The sequence below is a fragment of the Cervus canadensis genome, chromosome 10 (assembly GCF_019320065.1).
Source record: "Cervus canadensis isolate Bull #8, Minnesota chromosome 10, ASM1932006v1, whole genome shotgun sequence".
In the NCBI taxonomy this organism is placed as follows: Eukaryota; Metazoa; Chordata; class Mammalia; order Artiodactyla; family Cervidae; genus Cervus; species Cervus canadensis.
This window is the reverse complement of record NC_057395.1, coordinates 65524196-65552027: the sequence shown is the minus strand read 5'-3', so window position 1 is coordinate 65552027 and position 27832 is coordinate 65524196. Positions and strand designations below refer to the sequence as shown.

At 48.2% G+C, this 27832-nt stretch overlaps 1 protein-coding gene across 1 annotated transcript in view; it reads right to left on the bottom strand.

Moving 5' to 3' along the window:
- Nucleotides 1–3091: 3091 nt before the first annotated feature.
- The window catches only part of CTNNBL1 (catenin beta like 1), a 160142-nt gene continuing 135401 nt past the window's right edge, over nt 3092–27832 (bottom strand). Inside the window, exons 14-16 of the mRNA XM_043479007.1 lie at nt 15204–15341; nt 14891–14963; nt 3092–3273 (exon numbers count right to left, since the gene is read on the bottom strand). Of these exons, the coding sequence (XP_043334942.1) occupies nt 3185–3273; nt 14891–14963; nt 15204–15341 (300 nt within the window). The 3' untranslated portion in view covers nt 3092–3184. The remainder of the gene's footprint in view (nt 3274–14890; nt 14964–15203; nt 15342–27832) is intronic.

The following is a 27832-nucleotide window of genomic DNA, read 5'->3' as shown; positions in this document are numbered from 1 at the left end:
GGGTCTCAGCTGGGAGCAGGCTCAAGAGGTAGAACCAGGCCCCAGGAGCCTAAGGGTGAGTAAAATCAGTAATGAGGGGCTTTCCCTTGTTCCTAAGTCTTAGCCCCGAGTGGCAGGTTTTTTTAAAATAGCCAAGTTTAGAGGTTTCTCCTCATCCCGTCTCCTTGTTCCCCCAGCTTCTAGAACTGTACACTCTTTCTGATCTTAAGGGATGATAAATCACATTTCCCCCACCCTCCCACCACAAAACTGCTAGAGAAGGGGACATCTTCCTCATTTGAAAGTGAAGGTGTGGGTTCAAACTTGCTTTCCGTACATGGACTTGTTGGACAAACGAAATCCCAGGAGGCAGCCCAACATAGGAAGCAGGAGGACTGTAGTGGAGGGAGTGAGTGCCTGGAGCCCTATTTTTTCTTCTTCTTTTAAAATATTTATATGGCTGCACTGGGCGGGGCTTGTTTTCGGCAGGCGAGATCTCCGATCTTTGCAGTGGCATGCACGATCTCTAGTTGCGGCATGCACGATCTTTTAGTTACAGCATGCAGGATCTAGTTGCCTGACCAGGGATCAAACCTGGGCCCCTGGCATTAGGAACATGGAGTCTTAGCCACTGGACCACCAGGAAAGTCCCCACCTTCTCTTCTATTTGGCTTCTGATGCACTTGTGGCAAGCCTGTGGTTCAGGGTAGAATGCAGCAGAAAGCAGCTAGACAGAACCTCTCTGGAAGGGTAATCAGGTGACCCCGGCTGCGTCCAGGGATAGGGAGGCCTGGCGGGGCGGGGGATGGGAGGGGAGACTCCTCACTGCGAACTTATTGTTAAAATCTGAACTTCTGTACCATGTACAAGCATTTGCTTGTGCTTGTGCATGCTCAGTCGTGTCTGACTCGTGATCCCACAGACTGTAGCCTGCTAGGCTCCTCTGTCCAAGTGATTTTGCAAGCAAGAATACTGGGACTGGGTTGCCATTTCCTCCTCCAGGGGATCTTCGCAACCCAGGGATCGAACCCGCATCTCCTGTTGTCTCCTACATTGCAGGTGTATCCTTTACCACAGAGCCATTGGGAAGTGCCTTGTACAAGCATTACCTGGGTAAAAAGAACATTTAAAAAGAAAAGCCAAAGGACTAATGATATAAATGAAAACCTTAGTTCAAAAAGTTTAAGATTCTGAACTTATTCACAAAACAGAAACAGACTCACAGATATAGAGAACAGACTTGTGATTGCCGAGGGGGAGGAGGGAGAGAGAAGGATGGATTGGGAGCTGAGAATTAGCAGATGCAAACTATTACATAAAGGATGGATAAACAACAAGGTCTGATGGTATGGTACAGGGAACTACATTCAATATCCTGTAATAGACCACAATGGAGGGACTTCCCTGTGGAGGGACTTCCAATGCCGTGAGTGTGGGTTCAATTCCTGGTTGGGGAGCTAAGATTCCCCATGCCTTTCACCCAAAAAACCAAAACACAGAACAGAAGCAATATTGTAACAAATTCAACAAAGACTTTAAAAATGGTCCAGTCAAAAAAATGAGAAAAGAATATGAAAAAGAATACACACACCCACACCCACACCCACACATACCCTGGTGGCTTGGATGGTAAAGAATCCACCTGCAATGTAGGAGACCTGGGTTTGATCCTTGGGTTGGGAAGATCCCCTGGAGAAGGGAGTGGCAATCCACTCCAGTATTCTTGCCTGGAGAATCTCATGGGCAGAGGAGGCTGGCAGGCTACAGTCCGTGGGGCCACAGAGTCAGACAGGACTGAGCGACGAACGCTTTCACTTGTATAACTGAATCACTTGGATGTACACCAGAAACTAACATAACATTGTAAACTTATTTCAGTAAAAATGAATTGTAAAAAGTGTAAGATTCCACAGGTTACATTCTGTGTGAATTCATTAAATCCCTGGGACAGTAGAACCGATTGAAGTGGACTGCTTCAGCCAGTGACCTGTGACAGGCTCCTGATGGAGACCGCCCGGGGGAGAGCAGAGCCTGGCTGTGGAGTTGGACAGACTTCGCTTTGAATGCGGGCCCTGCGTATACTGGCCCCAGAGCCTCGCCCGAGTTATTTACCCTCTGGGACCTCGGTCTCGGCTTCAAATAATGACGTCGCCAGCAGTGCTGCAGAGGTTAGAAAGCGTGGATGTGGAGGGCATGTCAGCTCTGGCCAGATGGCAGAGGCCACCAGGAGCCCCGTCCCTGGGGCCTCACCGAGCAGCCAGAGAGGCTCTGATTGAATGGTGGCCACGGGCACTGCGCGGGGCGGGCGGCGTCCCTTGCAGTCCACCAGCTGACCCTGGGCTAACACTTCATTCTAGGTCGGCTGTCTTACTCCTCGTGAGTGAGGACTCTATGCTCTGGGACAGACTGAAACCATGCTAAAGGGCTGCTGACCTCCATAAAGGAGGAGACCAACCTTCTCACAGTCTCTAGGAGAGGGGTGAGACTGCAGTTCTGAAGCCACAGATGTATGAAGGAAGGATAAGGGGATTATTACCCCCACTTCGCAGATGAAGAAGTGAGATTCAAGAGGGTAAAGTCACTTATCCAGACAGCCCCAGCTGGTGAACAATGAAGCTAGGCTCTAAAGCAGTGGCTCTCGGAACCACCTGGGGGCTTAGAATAGCACCAGCGCCTGGGCCAAACCACAGATTCCGACTTCGTCCTTCTGGGTTGGGGCCACCATGGATACATACTTCTAGATTCCCCTCTCCACCCAGAGCGGCCCTGATGTGTGGTTGAGTTCAGACTGCTGCTCTTAGGACGCATGTTCTGTGGCCGGCCTTCAGTGCCATGGAAGCCCTTCCACACGAGCCATGTGCCTCCTGTTACAGGCTCAGCCCCAGAGAGGTTCCCAGTCCACACCTTCACCTTCCCAGCTGCAGACAGGCAGCCTCCCCGCGACCCCAGGGCAGCAGAGTGGTCACCGCATCACTGATCTGCTCTCAGAGCCTCTGGTTTCTCACTGGAAGGGTGAGGCCCACCACCCAGCTTCCTTGGACACGTCCTGTGAGCGCTGCGGGGAGAGGTGTCGGCTAAAGGTCAGACGGTACAAAGAACACCAGCCCGGGGATACCAAAACTAGCTTTAATTTGTCCAAAAGTCACATCGAGCTCCACAAAGAGTTTCCGGGGGAGCCCTAGGGAGGCCCCGCTGCTGAGCCGGCCTAGAAGTTCTCCAGCAAGGCCAGGATGCGCTTCTGTTCGCTCTCCCGGAACTCCGGGCTCCGGCCGTCCCCGATGTTCTCTGCGTACTCTGGGGAGACAAAGGCAGGGTCAGGGGGAGTCTGGGGAGCGGGGACCATCGTGGCCGGGTCACGTCGCGCCTCCCCCTGAACCCTGGCGCCCGCGGGTGTGTGCTGTTCTAACGCCTCCAGGGGCACCCACCGTGGCGGCTGTGCCCAAACTCCTTGGGTCCTGCCCTCGAGGCCCATGGTGGACCAACTCCCTGGCCCCTGCTCGAGTTCCTCTCCTGGCCGAGCCTTCCCCCACTTAACACACATACGGGCAGGTACTGCCCCGGAGCCGCTGGTTCTCAACATCATGCAGGAACTGGTTAGAAATGCAGATGTCGGGAGCTCCCCGGTGGTCCAGTGGTGAGGACTCGGCACTTTCACTGCTGAAGCAGGTGTGCAGGGGAGTATCTGGGAGTGAGCGGCAGGGGGCAAGCAGAGCTGGGGCTTGAGTGGGGAGCAAGGGGGGCGGGCATGGGGCAGACAAGCCCCTGTCGGCACTTCCCCGGAGATGAGAAGTTATAAGAGAGCTGTAAGCAGAGGCATGACATGATCTGTCTTTTCACCAGTGCTCACTTCAGCTGCCACAAGGAAGACACTGTGAAGGGGCCAAGGGCAGAACGAAGGAGATGTGATTTGATGGTGGTCTGGCCCAAGGTCGTGGTAGAGAAGTCTTCAGATTTAAGATGTATCCTGACGGTGGCTCCAGAGCTGGGAGAGGAAGAGACGTGGATACTGAAGCCACCAAGAAAACGACAGGAGAGGAGGAGACAGTGGAGAGGGTGACAGTGAGCTTGGACTCCTCCACGGAATGAGGGGGACAGGTGTGTGTGCCACAAGGACGCGGGCTGGGGTGCAGTCCACTGACGCTGAGATTCAAACCAATGGGTGTTTTCTGGGAAAAGGGGAGGAGGAATGGTCTAGAGGTGCCCAGGAGGAGCATGGAAGACCCCTCTCCCGTCACTGGCAGACGGCCTGCGAGGGAAAGCAGGTACCACTTGAGCGGGCCCATCCCAGGGAGACACATTTTCAGTCAGAGCAGAAAGATACAGGAAATAACGTCTAAAGAGAATGGGAATGCGGGACATGATGCTGACGACAGGATGTCATCAGAGTTGTAAGGTGGGTAAACGTGTCCAGTTTACCGGTTACCCCAGCACAACACATAACACTCTTCCATTTTATTCTCCAAAGTGTCCCGGCCCCCAGGTTGTATGTGGCCAGCTGGTTTTAGGAGGTGGGAGGGGGTGGGATATGGCACAGACAGGATGCGCAGAGCTCCGGGATGGGAGGCAGGGCTGGGGGCTGAGTGGGGCCCCGGCTTCCTGGGGGGACTCCCACGAGGTGCACAGAGCCCGGGGGACTGCGGTCCTGCTCCTCTGAGTGCTGCCCTGCCCCCACCCTTGGGAGATGCTGTGACATCATGTTTGAGTCCTGACCCTGACTCACAGTCCCAGGGGGCCTTGCATGGTCTCCCCTCTGAAAATGCATGTAAAGAGCTTAGTGATAACACATGTTCCAGAAACACTGGCTCCCTCTTCCAACCTGCTTTGCTTGGGCCAGTAACTGCAATCCCACACCTCCTTCAAGGACCATCTTAAAGGACACCGTCCCTTGAAGTCCCACCGAGTCACCTCTGACTCCCGCTCCCCTCCTCAGGCCTCTGTCTCCATCGCAGGCCTGACTTCTGGATGATCCTCTACTTGTCCCTCTCTACATCCAGACTGGCAGCTTCATGAAGGCAGGGGCTTTTGCCTCACTTTCAGCTAACTTCCCAGCAGAGCCGGGCTGACAGCCGACTCCTGGCTGTTTTGTGAATAAACTCCTAGAGCAGTGAATCAGGATGAGTACCTGCGCGTCTGCCCCTAGCCCCGTGTCTGGGGTGGCCAGAGACTGAACGATAGAACTCGCAAGAGGCGTCTGCATGATAAAACATCTGCTGATGTATATCAGGCAAAGGCTTGGGGACAGGAGTAAAGCCTGCAAACCCACTGGGCTGGGGCAGTCTCTTGCTCCTGCCACTTCTGCACGTCTCCGTCCTCTTTATGACTGGACAAGTGCCGAAGAGGCGATCTGGGATTCAGACGTGTGCCAGCTGTGTGTCCACCCCCCCGGAAATCATCCTCTCCTGTGAGGCCCATCCATCACCTCCAGCAGCAAAAGGCTGTGATCCCTTCCATGAAGGCTCTTTAAAGGGAGGGCTGGAGTGATGGGAGAACAGGAAGTGGGTGGTGGGAAAAGGCTCCGGGCTGGTATGTAAGTGGTATCTTTTTACTCACATGTGAATGATCTAGTCGCTGCCCCAGGAGAGAGAGAAATGACCATTATAGCATTTAATACCCTCAGAGGCCTGACCTGAAAGCAAGAATCTTAATGGACTGAACTAACACTTTGTTCTCCTAATGGATTCTCAGACCCAGGAGAGAAGGAAGTGAGACACAGTCTGATCCTTTGGGGCAGTGCTTTTGCAAGTAAAGCCAGCTTCCCTGGAGGGACCTTATCGCTTTCCAGGGATGCTCAGAGTAGAGCACCAATGTCTGTATCAATCCCCTTGCTGGATCGCCGCTACCAAGGCCGTAAAAAAAACGCTTGCCACCATGGTACACAGAGTACCCATCGACGGACAAGTCTCCTCGGATGCTCCACATGCAGAGAAGGAGGAAACAGTCAGATTACCTGCTCTCTGGAAACAGGCTGTGAAGGAAGGGAGTAAAATGAGGAAGAGGGGCTGTCCTGCACAGAGTGGAATAGGACTTCACATGTAGGGAACACTGTTTATGTGCCAGGCATTTATATATGTTGTCTCACTGAATCTCTGCAGCAATCCTACAAGGCAAAGAGCATCTTCTCTGTTTACAGATGGGGAAACTGAGGTTTATTAGAGAGCTGAAGCTACCTGCCCAGGTGCAGCATGGCAGAGGGGCTGAGATTCAAACCAGGAACATGTGTGAGAAGTGAAAAGGGCACCTCCAAAGCCACTGGGGGGCGGGGGAGCTGGTCCCGAAAGTGGCATCCTTTCCTCTAGGCAGTACTGTACCCCGCCTGTTCCCCATCCTTTGGGGAAAAAGTCTCCAAGGCAGTCCAGCTCTGGCAGGGCATCTGGCATCAATATCCTCATAACAGATAAGGCTCTGGAAGGGATGTCACGGGGTGAAGGGGCCTCAGCAGTCAGAACAGACGTGGAGTGCTGGCTGGGGCCACGCTCCCTTGTTCCCGGTCACCAAACATCAGGGCTGGCAGGGCTCTCAGAAATGTAGGGCAACCCGGAGGGACAGGGGAGCGGCGGGGGCCCACAGCGAGCCGGCCCCAGAGGCAGACCCGACAAGCCCTAGTGCTCTCCCACTGGCCCTGGCTGCTGGTACCAGCTGTGCACCTCACGTCTCACCCTCCACCCCTGACCCCAACTCGTTCTTTGTTTCCAGAGTGGAATCCTATTTGGAGCAAACCGTGGTGGTGCCGGCTACCTCTGGTTATTATAGCTGCTGCAGCAGTCTATAAATATTGAACAGATCCCTCCCAGAGGTCTTGGGAAAGAGTTCTCTTTGCTGTGTGTGTGTGTAAGAAAGGAAGAGAACAGAGGGGCAAAAGAGATGCTAGATGAAGGGAGAACTTCGGGGTGGGGGAGAGGGAGGAGGAGATAGTGAGTCGGTCTGGAGAGTAAGACGGGGAGATACATCCACTCCCTACTCTCCTTCCCCAGCATTTTCAAATGCTCTTATAATAAAGGCTTTGATGAAGCTCAGAAATAGGCAGCAGCGTTGAATGCATAAATATTAAAGCAAACTTTAGATAGCAGGTTTACTATTCAGACATGGAATATGAGCTGTTGTTTATGTTAAGAGGGAGAGGGCGGGGCACCAGGACGGTAGATGGGGAAGGACTGTTGTCCAGGACACAGACTGGGACCGGCCCTCATAAGCCTGGTTCAGATCCCTGGACCTTTAGCCTTAAACGCTCACCTCTGAAAAAATGCAGGAGGAAGGGTGAGTGGGGAGAAGAGGAACGTCAGCATTTTTACACAGAAAACACTTGTGTTTTCTGTGAAGTGAAGACACAGAAATAATAACAAAATAGAAACTGGGAGAGTAAGGCCCTTGAGGTCTAACAGAGATTCCTTAGCAACAAGGATGGATGTGGAAGGACTAACGTGACTTCTCTGGAGGAGAATGTTGTGCTGGGGCTGCAAGTTGGGGTGTAAGTTTCATCAGGGACATCATGACAGTGAAACTCACTTAAGGAGAAACAGAAGGAAGCTTATCCTTTGCTTACGATGCTAACAGGGTCACATCCCCACGGACTGTTTTCCCACAGACATTTCAGCTGCCTGGAAAAGCACCACCACCCCACCCTCCCCATCAGGCCTTGAAGAGTGAGGTCTGGGTTGGGCTTTCCTGACTGCCTCTGAGTCCAGTGAAACGATGAGGCCAGGGAAGGGAAGGAAGGAATCTGCACTTTACTGAGCAAGTATTCTGTCCCGGGTCCCCAGCTGCGTCTCTATCTCAGCCATCCTTGGGGGCAATCTTCACTTTCGGTTTGCTTTTTACAGAGGAGGAAACTGAGGCTCACACATGTTATCTACTAACTCACCCCAAGTTACAGAGAGCCAGAATCCTGCTGGACTGTGCATCTCAGTTCTACCTCTTCCCACGTGAGCTGGGACGCAAGTCACACCGGTGAAGGTAGCTAACGTCATCAGGCACTTATCATGTGCCAACAGGGAAGCACTTTACTGCAGAACCTCATCTAATTCTCACAGCAAACTTTTTTTTCCTTTGGTGCTCAGTATAGAATTCTTATTTATTTATTTTTTCCCCCAATTATTTTTATTAGTTGGAGGCTAATTACTTTACAATATTGTAGTGGTTTTTGCCATACATTGACATGAATCAGCCATGGATTTACATGTGTTCCCCATCCTGAACCCCCCACCCACCTCCCTCCCCATCCCATCCCTCTGGGTCTTCCCAGTGCACCAGGCCTGAGCACTTGTCTCATGCATTCAACCTAGACTGGTGATCTGTTTCACACTTGATAATATACATGTTTCGATGCTCTTCTCTCAGATCATCCCACCCTCGCCTTCTCCCAGAGAGTCCAAAAGTCTGTTCTATACATCTGTGTCTCTTTTTCTCTTGCATATAGGGTTATTGTTACCATCTTTCTAAATTCCATATATACGCGTTAGTATACTGTATTGGTGTTTATCTTTCTGGCTTACTTCACTCTGTATAATGGGCTCCAGTTTTAGCCATCTCATTAGAACTGATTCAAATGAATTCTTTTAATGGCTGAGTAATATTCCATTGTGTATATGTACCACAGCTTTCTTATCCATTCATCTGCTGATGGGCATCTAGGTTGCTTCCATGTCCTGGCTATTATAAACAGTGCTGCAATGAACATTGGGGTGCACGTGTCTCTTTCAGATCTGATTTCCTCGGTGTGTATGCCCAGGAGTGGGATTGCTGGGTCATATGGCAGTTCTATTTCCAGTTTTTTAAGCAATCTCTACACTGTTCTCCATAGTGGCTGTACTAGTTTGCATTCCCACCAACAGTGTAAGAGGGTTCCCTTTTCTCCACACCCTCTCCAGCATTTATTGCTTGTAGACTTTTGGATAGCAGCCATTTTGACTGGCGTGTAATGGTACCTCATTGAGGTTTTGATTTGTATTTCTCTGATAATGAGTGATGTTAAGCATCTTTTCATGTGTTTGTTAGCTATCTGTATGTCTTCTTTGGAGAAATGTCTGTTTAGATCTTTGGCCCATTTTTTTGATTGGGTCATTTATTTTTCTGGAATTGAGCTGCAGGAGTTGCTTGTATATTTTTGAGATTAATCCTTTGTCTGTTTCTTCATTTGCTATTATTTTCTCCCATTCTGAAGGCTGTCTTTTCACCTTGCTTACAGTTTCCTTTGTTGTGCAAAATCTTTTAAGTTTAATTAGGTCCCATTTGTTTATTTTTGCTTTTATTTCCAATATTCTGGGAGGTGCGTCATAGAGGATCTTGCTCACAGCAAACTTTTGAGGTGGGTTATCCATCTCCATCTTATAGATGCAGGAGCTGCTTAGGGGGAGGGCACGAAGCTGCCCGAGGTTAAAGAGGCCCCTCTTCAGGATCCTTTCCTGCCTCCCTAAATACTAGAGGCTCCAGCAGCCAAGGTCTGGTGGAAGTCACACACACACGAACATGTCATCAAAGAGAAATCCCAGCAGCTTCTGCAGCTTGCAAATCACAGAGGCCAAGCTCAGGTTACCAAGCGCTCCAAATCAATATGGAAACACATGTCTAGGAGCTTCTGAGAGAGGACTTGAAGCCATAAGGAACACAAGCAAATCAAAAGGCCAGGAGCCAACCTCTGACAGCGTTCTGAAGTCTTGGCTCCGTCTTTTCGCCACCCGTGAGAGTTTTTTGAGTCAGTAATCCTCTAAGCTTTCTTCTGCCAAACAGCCTAACACCATAAGGTCTTCTAACAAACTTTCACCAGTGACTGAAACATTTAGGAGATTCACTGGAGGATTCAATGGTAAGCCCCGGCATAAGAAGAATACTTATAAAGAAGTATACTTCTTTATACTGAGAAGTATTTCCAGGTCACAGGTCCTATTCCATATCCACAAGGGGACCACTCAATGTACCCCGCATCTACCTGTGAGGTGTCACATGTTTCGAGAAGCCACGTTCTTATTTAGTTATCAACTTCATGGAGACAGAATGTGCAAGGGTGGTTGCCAGAGGCTAGGGGGGTTGGGGAATGGGGAGTGAAGGGTTTAATGGGTACAGCCTTTCAATTCTGCTGAAATGAAAGTAAGTTCTGTGGACAGGGGGTGGTGATGGCTGCGATGGTTAAGATGGTAACTCCTGTGCATGTTTTACTACAATTAAAAAACAAAAACAAGCACCTCTTCTTGCATCCTCTCCGGATCTTCAGGCTCTCTCTCCATCTCCAGCAGAATTAACTGTGCTTTCTTGATTCCCACTGCATCTCTTAGCACTGACTCCAGTCTGCTTTGTGTAGCGGTTATTTATTCCCCATGCAATGGGACTGAATCCCCCGGGGACAGGGTCTCCTCGGGAGCCCACTGAGGGCCCTGTGATGCCACTGGGTGATCTGAAAAGATGGCTGCCCTGAATTTTCTTTCTTGAAATGCTCGAGGAGTGTATCAGCCAACTGGCCCAGTTAGAGCTTTCCTTTCCGCCAGATGGAAAGACCGACTGAGTCTGGATCCAGTTTTCCTGCATTAAGAGCAACTTGGGTAACGTTGCTTAACCTCCACAGGTCTTGGCTTCCTTATGGGCACAATGGAGATTGTAATCCTGCTTTTAGGGCTCTTGTGAGAACCGGAGAACATACATTAAAAGCCTGGCACAGAGGACGTGCTTGGGAGTGACCACTCTACCTACTGTGACCCTAATTTCAGGAACAACACAAAGAAGCCTGAAGTGCATCCCCAGCAAGCATTAGCTTAGCCCCTTCTTTGTGGCACGCGCGGCCTAGGCACCAGAAGATAAAAGTCAGGACAACTGTCACTGCCTGTGTGAAGCACGCAGTCCTTCTCTAGTACGGAGACCGCCCCCCAGGTGGGTGCCACAGGCCTCGGGCCAGAGTGGCTACCTGTTCAGGAAAGGCTGGACTTCAGGAGCACCGAGTACACAGCCTGCAGACCGAGGGACTTTAATGAGCCATCAATTATTCCTAGCTCTCTTGGCACCCCCAGTACAAAAGGAGGGAGTGAAACTGTGAGAAAGGGGACAGAAATAAAATGGGAAGAGTCCCCTGCTGGGCCTGCCTCATCAGCGTTTTCCTGAGACCCCAAGGGATCCATCAGCTGTCATCCTGCCAGCAAAACTTGGGAAATATGTAGGCCATAAAATCAAAGAAAAAAGCTTGCATCTAATTAGTATGATAAAAAAAAAAAAAGGAAGCAACCCAAACTGAAAAACAAAATTAAAATCAAAGAGGACAGACTGATGAGCTGGCTTTCTTTATGAGGCTTTGTTTTTTTGCTCATTTTGATGGAATGAAGGCTGGGGGAGGGAGCGAAGACTTTTAAGAGGTGGGCCTGAAGCAGAAGCCCAGCCATCGCCCCCCACCCAGTCCCGTGGTAGCCTCACCCCTTCTCAACCTCAGCACTGTCCGGAGGGTGCTTGCTGGACCACATTCACAGGCTGAGGAAAGGCGGACCGTGGTATAGCTCTGTCACCCAACACCGCAGACAGAAGGGCTTCCTGGGGCCAGTGTGAGCCCTTTATTATAACCTTAGCCTTCCATCTGGAGAGAATGCTTTTTTTTTTTTTGTGGTCAGCATCCTGTGAGGACATCTTTGATCTGGGCAGTGGCATCTGATTCCCTGGCTTTAAATATCACCTCCCTCATGAAGACTTCCAGTTGTCCAAACTAGCACCTCTCCTGCCTGAATGAGAATGTCTGCTCTCCACTGGCCAACAAAGGTGGCAGGCACTGCCTTTCCCTCCAAACTCACTGTACCCAACAGAACTCGAGAGCCTTGTCCAGAAACACGCCCAACCCCACCCGATGCTCCAGCCTCCCGCATCCCTAAGAGACCTCCCCTGATGAGGGAGACTCCGTATGAAGACCACTGACGTCCTGTTCTGCCTCAGGCCTCTGCTCCCTCTGCCTGGGATGTATGTCCCCCACTGGACACCCTTCCCAGTCCCGAGAGCATCCTTTCTCTCTTCCCTGGGATTCCCGGGTGTGGCCTGTGCCTCCATTACTGCCTCTTATCACTCCTTTAACACTCTGTTCACAACTTCAACGCAGCACTTATCACATTATAATTAGTTTCCAATTTTTCTCCCCCTAGACCATGAACCCTTAGGACAGGGATCTTGCTGATTCTTCCCTGTCTCTCTAGTCCTGGATACAGAGCCTGGCACCCAGCAACGCTGGCTGAGTAGTTGTTGAAGCATGTATTTTGTTTGACTCAGTGGTAAAGAATTTGCCTACCAAACAGGAGATGTGGGTTCGATCCCTGGGTTGGGAAGACCCCCAGAGAAGGAAATGTTAACCCACTCCAGCATTCTTGCCTGGATAATCTCATGGACAGAGGAGCCTGGCGGGCTATGGTTCATGGGGTTGCAGAGAGTCAGACAGGACTTAGCGACTAAACCATGTCGCCCCAAAAGACTAAAAACTCTATGAGGGCAGGAGCTGTGTGACACCTTAGTAGTACAGTATTAGCACTGTGCTGAGTCCTGAGGAGTCTCAGTAAATATCTGCCAATTTAAATTCACACAAGGGTAGGGTTTAATTCAACAACATTTAAAATAGTCCCTGGGTGTCCACTATGTGCCTGGCATTGCTCTAGGTGCTGAGGAGACACGGGGATCAAGCCAATGGCCCTGCGTCACGGAGCTTACATTTTAATGCATGAGACACAGAGAACAAGTAAACAGAGACATAAATAAAAATAATTACAGACTGTGATAAGGGCTAGGAAAGAAATAAACAGGGTGCTATGATGGGAAATAACAGATGGAGAGAAATGGATTGATTCAGGATTGAGGCTGGAGGCAGCAATGGCAGATTTACTAAGGGACTGGCTGTGAAGGGGGCTGGAGAGAGAGCTGAAGAGCCGAACCTGGGTCTGGAAGGAGGGATCTGAGAGTCTGGACAGTGGGGGAAAGAAAGTGACTTGTGGGGAGGAACAAGAGTGGGAATGAACGCAGCATCTGTCCAGGCTGTTCACCTGCTCACCCGGCCAATCAACAAATGTGTACTTGGCACCCAGTACTCGCCCAGCACTTTAACAGGCACTCGGGGAATAAACCGGGCTTTGAGGGTCACTGAGGCCGGCTCGCAACAACTGAAAATCCTGAATAACCTCAGGTACACATATTAGGATGTCAGGAAGAAAGGCATCCCCCTACGAGGTGTTAAAAACACTCTTCCTTTCTCAGAAGATCACTGCTTTGATCATGCGGATGGCGGTGCAGGGAGAAGCCTAAGTGCAAGACCTTGGAGTTGATAGTCACAAAAAGTTCTAACTGAACACGTGGGCATTGAAAATGAACATCCTTTAGAGGCTGGGCTTCCACATCACCGCAGCTGCGCCTGAGGGAGGAGGCAGCGTGACACCCGGAGGAGTGACTCACGTGGCTGTGACACTGAGGGGGAGCAGGGAGCGCCCAGGAGGCCACTACGGGAGACGCCGGGTGAGGCTCATGAACGGTTCCCCCTTTCCTCTTTCTCAGGGGGAAGGCAGTAAATTCCAATGCCTCACAGGCTCCATCTGCAAAGTGGGCACAGGATTTACCACCCCCACCCACCGGGGAGGGCGGTGATGATCATGTGGCTTCCAGTCCTAGGTTTTCACCCACACGGTTCCTTTGTTTTGGAATGTCTAAGACCCAGCTCAATGTTCCCACTCCCACACAGCTTCCCATGGGATATTAGCCGTGCCTCACTTGTAACACTGCTGACGATAGTTATCATCACATTTCATAATACTCACAATACCATTTACCAAGCAAACAGCAAATACTCAGCTAGCATTTACCAAGAACTTATGAACTGGAGATACTTTCCATATATCATCTCATTTAATCCTTTTAGCTATTCTAGGAGGTCTCTGAGCAACTGGATATCTTGCCTGAGGTAGCACCGTAAACATCAGGGTCAGGATTCACTTCCAGGAGCCAGATCCCAGAACCCAGGGCTCTTAACATCTCCTCACTTTATACCATTTATCTTCACATTTCATCTCCCACCTGTAATGGGAGTTATAAGCCACTTACCCACACACCCTTCAAGTGAATCTAGCCTAATTCCTCAGCTAAGGAGTGGGCAGAATGAGGGTCAGAGAGAGACAAGATGTGCCTGCGGTACCGTCCACCACGCAGCTGAACTCCGGTGTTATCAGTAACGACCAGCATGGGCCCCCTGCTGCCGTCTGTGCTGGTCTGCGCTAAGTGGTCTGCGGGCGGGCGCTGCATCGCAAAGCTGACTGAGAGCGTGCTCGCCAACCAGAGGCCTCCTGGGAGCGGCTCCAGCTGAGTCAGGTCCAGCCAAAGAGGCAACAGTGTTTGAGGGACCCGCTGGGGAACGTGAAGGAAATTCACCCGAGCACTTCCCGTGTGCTGGCCACTAGGCTGGATGCTGTCATGTAGCATCTCATGAACTTTTCCAAATTTCTCCTAGATCTTGCTCACACAGCTGGGGGAAGGCAGAGTTGGCACTGGAAAGCAGGCATGCTTTTTCTCCGACACTACCCTGCCTCAAACTCACTTCCTTCTGCCTTAATTCCAGGTAGTTCTTATTAGCTCGTTTCTTTTTTTTTCCCCCTAAGAAAGCAATTTCCTTTCACTACATGAAGTTTGGACCTGGATTTTTTTTGTTTGTTTCTTGTGTGTGTGTATGTTTTTACATTTCCAATCCCTAGTGCTTCTTGTTTGTGTTTTTAAAATTCTGGAATCGGAGGATCAGAGGCAGAGATTAACTAGGTTAGTCTTTGGTATTCTGACAGGATGATCTGGACACAGACTGAACTGGACAACACACTTAAGCCTGCAGTGCAGAGAATGCTGCACCAAACTCCAGGCATATAGACAGAGATGGAAAGAAAGCATCATCTAATTAATTCCCTGGAGCCCCAGACACAAGCAACATCCAACTCACCCTTGATGATGTGCCTGACGATTTTGATGGAGCTTCCACGCATATTCAGGATCTGGTGAACCCTCTGGCGAATCTAATAAGGAAAAGGAAGTGTGGACAGAGAAAGAAAGAGCATCATTTGTCTTGGTAGACATCAGAAGACATCACTTTGGAAGTATTCACCTCACTCCCATCCCTGAGAAAGAGGGCCCACGTAGAGTGAAGGGAATTCAAGGAGTGTGTGATCCACTTCCTTCTTTGAGAGACAGTCCCTAAGCTGGTGGCGGGCAAGGAGGCAGGGATGGACGGGCCCACCCAGGGAAGCCCCTCCTACCTGGGGCACGTTGGCATTACAGATCTCTGCCATGATGTAGCAGATGTGCTGGAGGACAAACAGCCCGGCGTCCAAGCGCCGGAGGTAGAACTCATCCTCAATGTCATTGTCTATGATCTCTCCACGCCGGACCATGTCCTAGAAAGGAATGAACATTGGGGAACAAAAGTCAGACGGTGAGTGGAGGAGGAAAGAATAGGTTTCTAGTCCTCTCATGATTCACAAAAGAATAGTAATGACAACTACAACAAAAGAAAACCACTCTGCCTTCATTTGCCTCCTGCTTGTCTCATTATTCTAAAGTTATCTTATGTTCTCATTGTTAATGGACTAGAGGCTCAGGGAGTCAAGACTAAAGTCCATTTTTTTCTCTATACAATGACTCAAGGCCAAAATGATCTCATCCACACATTCAACCTGAAAAAATAAGCTGATGGGGACATATATCTATTTATCTGCTTCTACTCATTCTTTACTCTTCGGTTCCCACCTCCATCAGTAACCTCTCTACAAGATAGACTTAACTCTTTTTCTTCCAAATCAAATTAACCTAGGGAGGAGAGGTCCGCTTTCTCTACAATTCCGTTTTGGTGCCCTCGTGATGGCGCAGGTACCCATTCTATGTGTCCCTTTCGGCTTATATTTCGTTAGATACAAAATGCCAACCTTTCCGCTTCATTCCACTAGTTCAATACTTCCTCAAGGTCAAAGACCTAATCTCTTTCCTCTTTAGGGAGTCTCTTTCCTAAAGTTTTGTAACCCCAGACCTATCAGACTTGCTCTCCCCATATCTGTTCCTGTCTAATGGATTCTTTAAAAAACAAACCTAGCTTTATCCAGATACAATTGATGTACTATAGTATTCACCCATTTAAAGTGTACAACATAACAGTTTTGTGTGTAGTCAGAGTTATGTAACTACCATCACAGTCATTGCAGCATATTTTCATTCCACTCCACCCCAAAGCCCCTCATCCAGAGGATTGTCACCACCTCTGCCAAGACAGCTCTTCTTCCCATCTCAGGGCCTTTACTGCCTTGCTTCCTAAGGGTTCTGGGATATCTCTCATGCCAACACTATAAAGCAACCTCTCCTACAGAACCTTCCCTGATCATTTAAGGACAACAAAACTCCTTTCCAAAATTCCTGACAGTACGCTTGCAGGTCACTCCATGGCACGCCGTCTTCTGGCCCATCATATCCACACTGATTTCAGTTATTATCAGTTCCCCGTTTCCATAACTCCCTCTATTTCATGAGGGTGGGCTGTGAGCTCTGTGAAATTGGGGATTGAATTCTGTCTTTACATCCCTGGCTCAGTAAACATCCACGCGGTGAATGAGAGGAAAGAGACATAACTGCTTCAGGCTGTCAGAGTCGGAACTGGGTGAGGGACTCGTTCTGCACGACTAGCAGATTGGTCTAAGAAGACAGGTGCTTGAATACATGCTTCTGATGACAACAATCCATTTCTTAATTCTGTCAGTGGTTTTATGGCCATGGTTCCCTCTGACAATTCAGGCTCCTGTCACTGATGGAAGCCCTGGGGACCCTGCTTTCCACTCTCCCAAACTTGAAGGACTTACCACGGTGGTCATCAATCCCCAACCAGCATCCTTCAGAGACTATTTAGATGCAGATAACGCGCTTCTTTATTTGCCCAGGGGGCCTGCCTGTAGCTACTTTTCATCTCGTTCCTAAAGGCCTCTGTCTGTGAGGCAAAAGAAGGCTCTAGGTTTGCCAGGCCCGGTGCTGCCCGGTAAAGCACCACCACTAATTCAGAGCTTTGTGTATTAGCAAATTCCTCGGTAATCTGGTGATAGTGTTAATGGTCACGAGGTAGTCACGGAGCATCGGACTGATGTCCAAGGAGTTTAAAAATAGAAGGGCCTCTTTAGTTTCTCATTTGTTCATAATCATAACTTCCTGCTCCAGAACTCCTAAGTGTTCAACAGCTGGGGGCACAGGAAGGAAAATTACTCTTTGACTTCCACTCATGCAAAAAGCATTTGCGGCTAATACTTCACATTTCTATAATGCAGTGGAGTTTAAAGCGTTATTATATATATGGTCCTTATTACCAAATTTAAAGCAAGCAGGGGAGGGATATTAATCCCATTGTACAAATTAGAATCCAAGGCACACAGAGGTTAAGTAAGTTGTTCATAATTACATAATTACCAGTTACTCGAATATGGACTCCCCAGGGACAGGAATCCTGTCTGACTCATCTCTGAGGTGGAAATGAATAACATGAAGTGGAGTATCAGATCTGGACCCTGCTTAACTGCCGTGTGGCAAGAACACCGCTCCAAGCACTGAGTTAAGGCAGAAAAGGAGTGAGAATGAAGGTAAGGGGATGTGCTGGTCTTAGTCACCAAGGAGCTGCCGGTCTGAGTGGGAAGGACCACAGCAACACAGAAAATGATCCAACAGTAAAGGGATACAGTGCACCCACAAGTTTAAAGTAATTACAAGTGGTGGGTGCTAATCAGGGTTGGTCATAAAACACTGGGAAGAAGTGACTTTTGGATAAGGAGTCAAGGCTTCTGCTTGGCAGACGCAGTAGGACGAGTGACTTAAGAATGAAGGCAGGGTCTCCCCTGGTGGTCCAGTGGCTACGACTCTGTGTTCCCAAGGCAGGGGGCCCAGATTTGATCCCTGGACAGGGAATTAGATCCCACACATGGCAACTAAGAATTTGCATGCCGCAACTAAAGATGCCATGTGCTGCAACTAGGACGTGGTACAGCCAGATAAATAAATATTAAAAAGAATAAAGTGAAGGCATTTTTGTGCCCTGAAGCCTTATGCAAAATGCATTATGCTGTTCATACTTTCTGCTCATTGGCCTTCCCCCGACCCCACACACACAGCATAAACAGGCCTGCCCTCCCTTTTCTGGCCCCCTCACATTTACTTGTAATGTTGGTAATCTCCCCACACCCCAGTCTCTATCCATAATATATTTAAAGTCTAAAATGTGATATTCCTTATAAAATTGTCCCTGAGATATTTAAAAACTTGTACCCTACAAAGCACCCTACAAAGTACTTTCTGCAAAGCAGACTCCTGAAAAGCATTTGTGAATCTGTCGGCCAGAGAAGTGAGACAGGATGAGCGGCGGACTATGCCGTGCAGGTAAGTGGATGAGGACGTGCGAACACCTGTCTGACGGACACGTCGGCTTCAAGTGCTGAGAGGCAGGCAGAGTGCACAGCTCGGAGGTTGCACAGTGTCAGCCTATATGAGCAGTAGAGCAGATGGAGAAGAGAAGTGGGGTGGAGACGGGAGAGAAGAGAGACCAGTCCCTCAGTGCAAACCTGGGAACTTGGGGAGAAACATATTCATTCATCCACTGGCAAAGAATACTAGCTCAGTGTTCCTGAACACTGACTATGGACCAGCTATTACATGATGTGCTGGGGGCAGCAAAGATAAACAAGACAGTCTACAGAATCAAGGAGATTAAAGTCCAGTGAGGTTAACAGATATGAACAAACTTCTAGGACCTTGCACACTGTACTGAGTGCCAGAAGGAGAGGCTAAGTTTGTTTTCTTTGGGTTATGAGGAGAGTTCCAGGGAAATGTAACATTTGAGCTGGATTCTGAAGAAGTATGACAAGCTGGAAAACACATTCTAAGCAGAGGGAACAACAATAGCGTGGGTCAGCTTGGCTAGGGTGGAAGAGAACAACAGTGGGATACCACTGTCACTAACAGAGAAAGAAGGAAGTGTTTCTTTGCTTATTAGATCCTAGCTACCGGCACATCATAGTTTTTGATTGATTACTAAATTCCAGACATTGTGTGAGGCAGTCTGAACAGTAACCATTGCCACCACCATCTACCCGCCTTGCAGGAGTAGCTTGTGTTTATTGAGGGCTTAGTATAGTGCCAAGTGCTTTACCTACACTGACTCCATTACTTCCCACAAATACTGTGAATGAGATGGTTAGATAGCATCACTAACTCAATGGACATGGCTCTGAGCAAACTCTGGGAGATAGAGGAGCCTGGCATGCTGCAGTCCATCAGTATGCAAAGAGTTGGAAATGACTTAGTGGCTGAACAATGACAACAATAGGGATCATCGCCCCCATTTCCAATGAGGAAACTGACTCAGGCCAGACCTCCCTAAGGTTAGTGGGAAGGAGGACGGGGGACTCAAATCCAAGTCTGTGCTCTCTTCATGCTACCATGTCTGTGGAGGCATGACAGATTTTAGAGCTGTTTGGAGAACAAAGGAAGATACTAAATTAGAGTGGTAGAATGGCTTAAGAACAGAGCTTAGCAAAATTAAATTTCTCCAATTACGTCAGAAGTGCCCCGGTAGTTTTTCCTTTTTCACACTCTTCCCCACAATCTGATCCTCTTTTAACCAGACGTACTGTACCTTCCAGTTTCCCCAAATGTTGTCATGTGGAAAGGATGGACCCAAGAGAGCACTGCCAAACCCTATTTTTTCCTCCTTCCCCAGAACTTCAAGACTCTGACAACGTTCACTTCGACATTCTACTTTTAGACACGAGGCCGCATGATTTGAAAGTGAAATTTTCAAATGCAGATCTGAGACAGGATTGCAGTTCATCTCCAGGAGAGGCATCACCATAACTGCACTGAACACGCACAAAGATGAAACAGAGATTGGCTTCGAAGATGGAGTTTCTGCCCTGACAGTTTTAGAAGCATCAAGAAACCAGCACGGAGAGAAGGTGACTGCTGTCAGGATAGCACCTAATCTAGCCTGTTACAACTCTGTGGCATGGAATATTTATTGCTGAGTGGATTCAGGGAAGGTGAACACAAGTGTGTACTCCATGTTTAAAGGGAAAGTAAAAAAAAAAAAAGCAAGGTGATTATGTATTATTCTGATGGAAAACAAGGAAGTTTGGCTAACAGTTACTTAAGGCACATTTTCTTGAGTTCTGGACTTTTTAAAAAAGAAGTAGATGGTATGTCACCTTTATTATCCACGCCTGTCTTACTATGTGTGAACAGAGCCAACTTTTTATAAATGAATTAATGAATTTTTGGCTCCTTTTCTTGGTTTCTAAGATACTACATAACAATCTGATTTTGTGATAAGGACCTGATACAGTTCTTTGGATTTCTGAGTGTGACGGAAAAGAGTTAGACATCTGAAAGAACTAAGCCAACAGGATCAGATCTCAACTCTAACTTACTAGGGTCTGTGGGCAAGTCATTTATATTTTTTTGGCCTTGACTTCTTTGCTTGGAAACCAGAAGCCTGAACTGGATCAGGGAAGGGAAATAAGGTTCCTGAGTGCCAACTCTGATCCACTATAATGGCTACAGAGAACCATATTGGAAAAGTATTGTGAAGCCAAGTTGGAGCTTAGTGAGGGAAGAACACTGAAATCGACTGGCACTGTTCTCAGGTTGGGGAGTGCAGAGGGCTGACTTTTGTCTTTCCTAATTTGATCTTCTTGAAGGTGCCTTTTAGCTTTGATAATCTGTGGCAAATCTAGGACTGAAGCACCTTAATAGCCAGAAGCAATGGGTTTTTGCCCACAGATGGGTACATTGAGAGACTGGAGCTGATGACAGACAGTGCTCCGAGGCAGCAAGAAGAGCCACTGGAAGACATGCCTCCAATAGCCGTCACTTCAACAGCAAGTGGTGAGCACTGACAATTAGCTTATCCTGTCATCAATAAAGTAACTTCCCTGGAAGAAAGAGACAAGCCTTGGATTTGCTGTTACATTAGAGAGGCTATTTTAAAACAATATGAGTGTGTAAATCAAATGCTCTTAAAATGGGAATATGATTAATAGGGACTAAAGAGAAATTCCCGCAAACCAGTAGCCTCCTTAAGTATGGTAAAGATATTGTACTTTGCAAAATTTCCAAGTGAAAATCTATATACACGTTGAAATGCATTTGAAATAGCACGGGAGAGTTAAGATTTAAAGGATGTCTTCCACAAGCTAATGCATTCAACTCTCACCTTTGAGAAGAGGGCAGGTGATCGTCTTCTCCGTGAAGCAATGACAACTCAACATCCACATATGGCATTTTTTACTTTTCAGAGCAGAGGACCTGCATTAACCTCACTTGCTGTATATGCCCGGTGTTGTGTGTGCACAGGAAATACCATTTTCAGATTTCACAGGTGGAAAAACTGAGATAGACATCAAATAACTGTTACTGAGTTTTGCTTAGAGACTTTAGTGGGATATGATTTCCGAGTCTAAGACCTTTTCCTGTTAGTCCTTTCACTCTGACAAAGGATGGGCAGGGGACTTCTCTGGTGGTCCAGTGGTTAAGAATCCATCTTGCAATGCAGGGGACGTGAGTTCAATACCTGGTCAGGGAACTAAGATCCCACATGCTACAGAGGAACTAAGCTTGCGTCACAGCTAGAGAGTCTGCACCACAGTAAAAGATTCTGAATGATGCAACAAAGATCCCATGTACTGCAACTAAGACCTAATACAGTCAAATAAATAAATATGGCGGGTGGGGAAGGATGGGTGGGAAAAATGGAATAATAACAGCAGCAAAATTTCCTGGGTCCTCACTGTGTATCAGGCACTGTGCTAAGCACTTTCTTGAACTTCTCACTTTTCCTTAAACCCCAAGAGGTAATAAGAACCATAACTCTTTCCACTTTCAAATAAGAAACTGAGGCTTAAAGAGGAGAATTCTCCAAAGGTGACAAAGCTCAGAGCTGAGCAAGTTGTTGGAGACAGGATAAAAACCCACATGAGTCTGGCTCCAAGCCTGTGATCACTTCTCTAGTTCAAAACATCTTTGTTTTACAGACCTTTTCCAGTATTAGCCTATGAGCAAATAGATGGGGTTTTTCTTCATGCAGTATCTGGGAACCACTGCAAACGACCAGCTTTAAATGGAAGGTCATTTAGCTCTTTTGTTTTTTTCTTATAAACTGAAGAAACTTAAAAAAAAAAAAAAAAACGAGGAGGGATCTCTAGCTAGACTAGCAAATTCCACGTGTAATTCAGGAGAGTTAAAAAAACAAAAAAAGACAATCCGAGAGGTTTTATTTTGTTCATTCCTTCCATAAGAGAGGGCTGAATAGATGGTTATTCAGTGAATAGTGCATTAACTAGAACAGATTGCAATTCAGGGCAGCATAAGCCTGTTTGGGGGCTGCTAAAACAAACAGATTCATCTCCAAAGACACACACAAGGAGGTGGTACGTGTGGCATCAAGGCGCCATTTCTGCAGGGCTGTGTGTGCGTTCCCCCTCCCCCGGCCACATCCTCACTTTAAATGTTAATCTGTCTTCAGAGTGCTACCAAATCTCTACCTTGCCAGGTGCCTCTATCTCTCTCCGCAGGCAAGTCGCAAGCCTCCAAATGAGCGTGTGGATGCCACTTCTAATCTGCCCCTGACAGGCGGCCAGCTGCCCCTCTGATGGAAGGAGACAGTCATAAAATAAGCTGCTATGAAGCCAATAGGAATCCCTCTTTCCTTAATAAGCGGGGACATGGCTCAGAAACCCAGTGGGGTCACTGCTAACTATGTGTAGTCATGGGCAGGAACTGCCCCACCACTGAGAAAAGGCCAATTTCCCCTTTTCTTCCAGAGTAAAGGGAGAGGCAGGTAAGTGGAGAAGGAGGAGGCACAAACAACAGCCAAACAAAATCTTCTTCCAAGAGCTTCTGAAACAGGGCAACTGTGAGAGAAGGAGACGAGGGACTGCAAGTCTTTTTCAGCAGGGGAAACAGGCTGGAGAATTAGTGAAAGGGATTTTTTTCTGAGAATTTACAGCTAACTGATAGCAGTTCTGATAAGAATTCAAGGATATCAGGCCAGAGTTTGCAAACAGAAAAGAGACTATGTGTTAGGCCAGACTTAACACATGAGCATGTGCCACTCTAATAAAGCTACCATGAAAACTAAAACACACACGTATACATACCAGGTAAGGCACTTCCCAAAAGAACAGAATTTGTGTGTGGCAGAGCTGGGATTTAAACCTGGGCTATATGATGCCAGGGTTCATGTTCCTTCTATGGTAGCTTGACGCTTCCATCACAGGTGGCGTCACATCAACCATCTAAATGTACTAAAAACAAACAAGCAGACGGCTAGACTACTCATTCACTGAATTTTGACAACATATAAGCCAGCCTTGTGGCTCTGTGGTAAAAAATCTGCCTGCCAATGCAGGAGATGAAAGAGGTGTGGGTTTGATCCCTGGGTTGGGAAGATCCCCGGAACAGGAAGTGGCAACCTGCTCCAGTATTCTTGCCTGGAAAATCCCATGGACAGAGGAGCCTGGTGGGCTACAGTCCATGTGGTTGCAAACAGTTGGACACGACTGAGCATACACACAGCTCTCCCAAGCCAGCCTCGAGAAAACCAGGGCTTCTGTGAAGTGCTGTGGGAGAGACTGTGAGCCCACTGAGAGGAGGACAGAGAGGATGAGAAAAGCAAAACAGAGTGCTTAGGGCCAGGGACTTCCCTGGTGGTCCTGTGGTTAAGACTCCACTTTCCAATGCAGGGGGTATGGGTTCAATCCCTGGTCAGGGCGCTAGGATCCCACAGGCCTCAGGGCCAAAAAAACCAACACATAAAACAGAAACAATACTGTAACAAATTCAATAAAGACTTTAAAAATGGTCCACATTAAGAAAAAAAAATCTTTAAAAGAGTGCTCAAGGCTACACTGCAAGGGAAGAGGCAGAGGAGCTGCCCAGGACTCAAGTCCCCCAACTTCTCCTCTAATGGTAGAAAGGATGATTGTGATTGGGAAGGGGGCAAGAAGGGAGGGAGGAGAGAGACGGGAGTGAGCATTTGGCTAAACCTGCCTCTAGGAAAGAGGGAAGCAGGAGGGAGGGGAAAGCACTACCCCATCCCCTTCCCCACTAGCTCTGGCTTCTACAGTGTGCTGTAAGCTGTGGTCTGCCAAATTCACAGACTGAGAAGTCTGGGAACCACTGTTCAAGGAACAGCTGAGAGAAGCTCTCAGCAGGATTCCCTTTTTTTTCTGGCTTGCCCAGGAGCTTCCAGCACAGTTAGCAGATGACCTGACTGCAGTCTCACACTTCCACTGTCTACACAGCTTGGTAGGTGTGCTTTATGATCATGGACCCCACTCATCTGCTCCTGCACTTTACCTCCTCTGTACAAATCTATAAGTGAGTGTCAAATGCTAAGGAAATCGTCAAAGTCTGTCTCGGCCATCAAGTCCTGTGGATACTGTTTCATTACAAGAAGTCCGTCTTTCTCTTTCCAGGATAAAGCCTGGGATGATTTAACTGTGGCAAAATTAGCATGCAATTTGTAAGTCATTTCGGTGCAAAGTATGTGGCGAGAAGGCTTTATTGAATAAACCTGCTGAGAATAATTTTCCCAGGAACTAAAAAAAGGAAAACCTCTCTCCAAGGTTCTTTCCTCCCTCTTTTAAAACCCCTGCCAGTACCTAAATAATTATCTCTTATTTCTGACGTGCAGAAGCCTGGCATCCCTGTACATTGAATCAGCAGAAGCCGGAAGAAACCCACGAGAAGTCAGGACATCTGCCCAACAACAGGGACCTTGGTATTTTCTGGGCTTCTTGTTGCTTGGGGAGTCAGGTGAAATCTGCTGAGACAAGCACCCTGGGTATTTACAGACCACAGAGAACTGCTGCTCACTCCAAGAGTCTCAAGAATTACATGCCCTTTAAAAGTTCAGGTCAAATCTTGTTAACCAGGAAGCTCCAGGGTATGTTCAGATACTTTGTGGCCCTGGAGTCTCATGGACACTGAATATAACATGAGAAAGCAGTGGACAGCTGCCCAAGACGTGGAAGTCTTTGCTAGTTAACAGATTCTTGCAGTAATGCGATTGGAACTGAGTCTGTATGTAATACAATTATCAGTTTGTCCTGCAGACGCTTCTAAATAATAGGTTTTTAATATAGCTACAGGTATTCCACAGAAGGTACACAGTTGTAGAAAACATGTTTTTGAAGATGGGGCTATTCAGAGAAAATACAAATTAGGGTTAACAATGAGAGTTTAGATATAATGTAGGAAACTCAGGACTCTCTTATCTTCTTGATACCCATGGATAAATATTAATTTTAACTCATTTAAATGTCTCTCATTTACCACATGCTAATCACTAAGTAGGTCTTAAGAACATGATGAACAAGAGGGATGAGAGTTGCAGAGAGACAGAGTAAACAAATGTATAAAGTAATTACAGGTCAGGAAGAAGCACTGGCAGTTGGGGGGCGCTGCTTCACACGTGGGGGGTCACTGAAAAGCTCTCTGAGGGGCTGACATTTAGGCTGAGACCTGAAGGTGGAAGGAGGCACCAGCTTGAGAAGAGGCAGGACAGAGGGAGAAGCAAAGACTATGAGACAGAAAGTTAAGGCACAGCAGCAGGAGAGGAAGGAGGAGAAGTAGGGGGGTGGGGGGGTGGGTCTGAGATCCCACAAAACCACGCAGCACAAGGGAAGGAATAAAATACGTGTATGCGGAGGGCTGGTGGTAGAAACAGTCCTCACAGAGAAAAAAGGGAAGGTTCTCTCGCAACTCTCCATGCCAGGACCTGTGAAGGCAGCTTTCATGTGTGTGATATCTATGTCACCGAATTCTGAAATGTGTAATTCCTCACACACCCACAGGTTGAGATGTGCACTTTAAAAAACAGAACACCAGAAAGGAAGAAAAGAAAGCTGGAGAAGTGAGGCTGTGTGTCGGCAGTCAGAGAACCCGAAGCAGCCTGGCTCTAAAGTCCACGCTCCCCCATCTTTTGTTCGGAATATAATTTAACAGTTGCCCCCAAACTTAACCTGGCCTCCCAGCGCCTCTGCTTTGCTCCTGTTCCTGGAAATGCCCTGTATGTCCCCTTTGGAGGTGCAGCTCCGCTTCTGCCTCATCCACAAAACTGTTCAGGGTGACTCGGGGTGCAGATGGCTCCCCCTGCGCCCTGGATTCGTCCAGCCCTCAGCAGCAGTAGCAGGGCTCCCTGGGCCCCTTCCCTCGACACTTGAACCTGTGCTCACCCCAAGCTGGTGTCAAGCTTATAGTGCCTGCACAAAGCACATGCCTAAGAAACACGTGCCACATGATGGGATTCTTTTTGGTGAATCTCGGTCAATGGTAAACCGGTGCACATCTGCACGGTGCCCATGGCAGCCTGAAGTCTCCAGGGACAGCAGTGGCTCTGAGACACTCAGACTGTCAATACCTGATCCCCCTTCTCTTGGTCAATTTATTTAAGGTGTTTTTGTTGCAGGCCTGGCACAACATATGAGATATTTATTCCTTCCAGATCTGATAGTCAATGTTATCAAGAGAAACAAGGATTCAATTCGGGTCAACAAATATTTGCTGAATTCTCAGTAGGTGTAGGACATTCAAGTTTAAAGGGAGTAGGGTGGAAAGAGGCAATGAACAGCTTGTGACTTACGGGAGAAGACTGCATGAAGGAGAGACAGGAGAGAGGTTGTTTGTTCCAAGTCCCTTTATAACTGGGAGGCAGCTTCATCTGGCAGGAGGAGCCTGAGTGCTGGCAGAGCGCGCCGCTCACAAACGCACCTCTCACCCCCCAGCCCGCCCCGACTCTCTAAGCAACACCGAGGCTGCTGAGCACTAATAGCCTTGGAATGTTTGCCAGTGCCGGCTGAACGGCCTTGGCATCAAGGAGACAGATGTTTGTCAGGGAATGGCAGGGCCCCGCGCCTGTGGCACACGGAAGCACTGGGAATGCTGGGGAGAATGGCTGCAGCCATTACTCTCTGTCAGGGCTAATCAATTTCATACCCTCTTCAATGCTGATAATAGATAATCTTGTGGGAAGCAAGCCAAGTTTCTGAACAGCTCCATGCAAGCTGCTCCCTGATGCCCAACAGCTTACTCTGGTCTCTCTTAAAAAACAAAACAATACCCCCTCAAAAAAAAAAAGAAAAAATAACAACAAGCAAAAACCAAAGCTTATTCCAGCTTCACCTCAGACAAAGCACCTGATGGGGCCAATGCTCTGGTCTGCTAGGACAGCTCATTCTGGGTTATCTGGGAAGGAGGATGCTCTTAGGAACAGGGTGGCCTAGCTTACTTAAGAGTTACCCAGGAATTTTAAAGGAAGCTAGGAAAACCTAGTAACAGCAGCAGCTAAGTGCTGAGCAAGGTACTGACACTTTATGCTTGGTCTTCTAATAGCACTGAAAGGGAGGTGTTGCGTCCATTTTACAGATGAGAACATCAAGGCTCAGAGAGGGGACTTCCCTGTACGTCCAGTAGTCAAGAAGCTGCCTGCCAACATAGGGGACACGGGTTTGAACCCTGGTTCGGGAAGATCCCACATGCTGCAGAGCAACTAAGCCTCTTGAGTCCGAGCTCTGCAACAAGAGAAGCCGCTACAGTGAGAAGGCCTCACACTGCAACAAAGAGTAGCCCCAGCTCACTACAACTAGCCTGTGCGCAGCAATGAAGACACAGCTCAGCCCCCACCCCACCCCCCCGGAAAAAAACAGCTGGGGGAAGTCATTTGCCCAAGGTCTCAGAGCTAGGAAGCAGCAGAGCTCAAGTTCAAATCCAGGCTTGTCTGGCTCCCTATGCCTCACGCTCACCTTTCCACTAGGCTGCAGCTATTCTATACAGAAGACAGCAGCTGATCAACCTCTTATTGTGCTTTTCA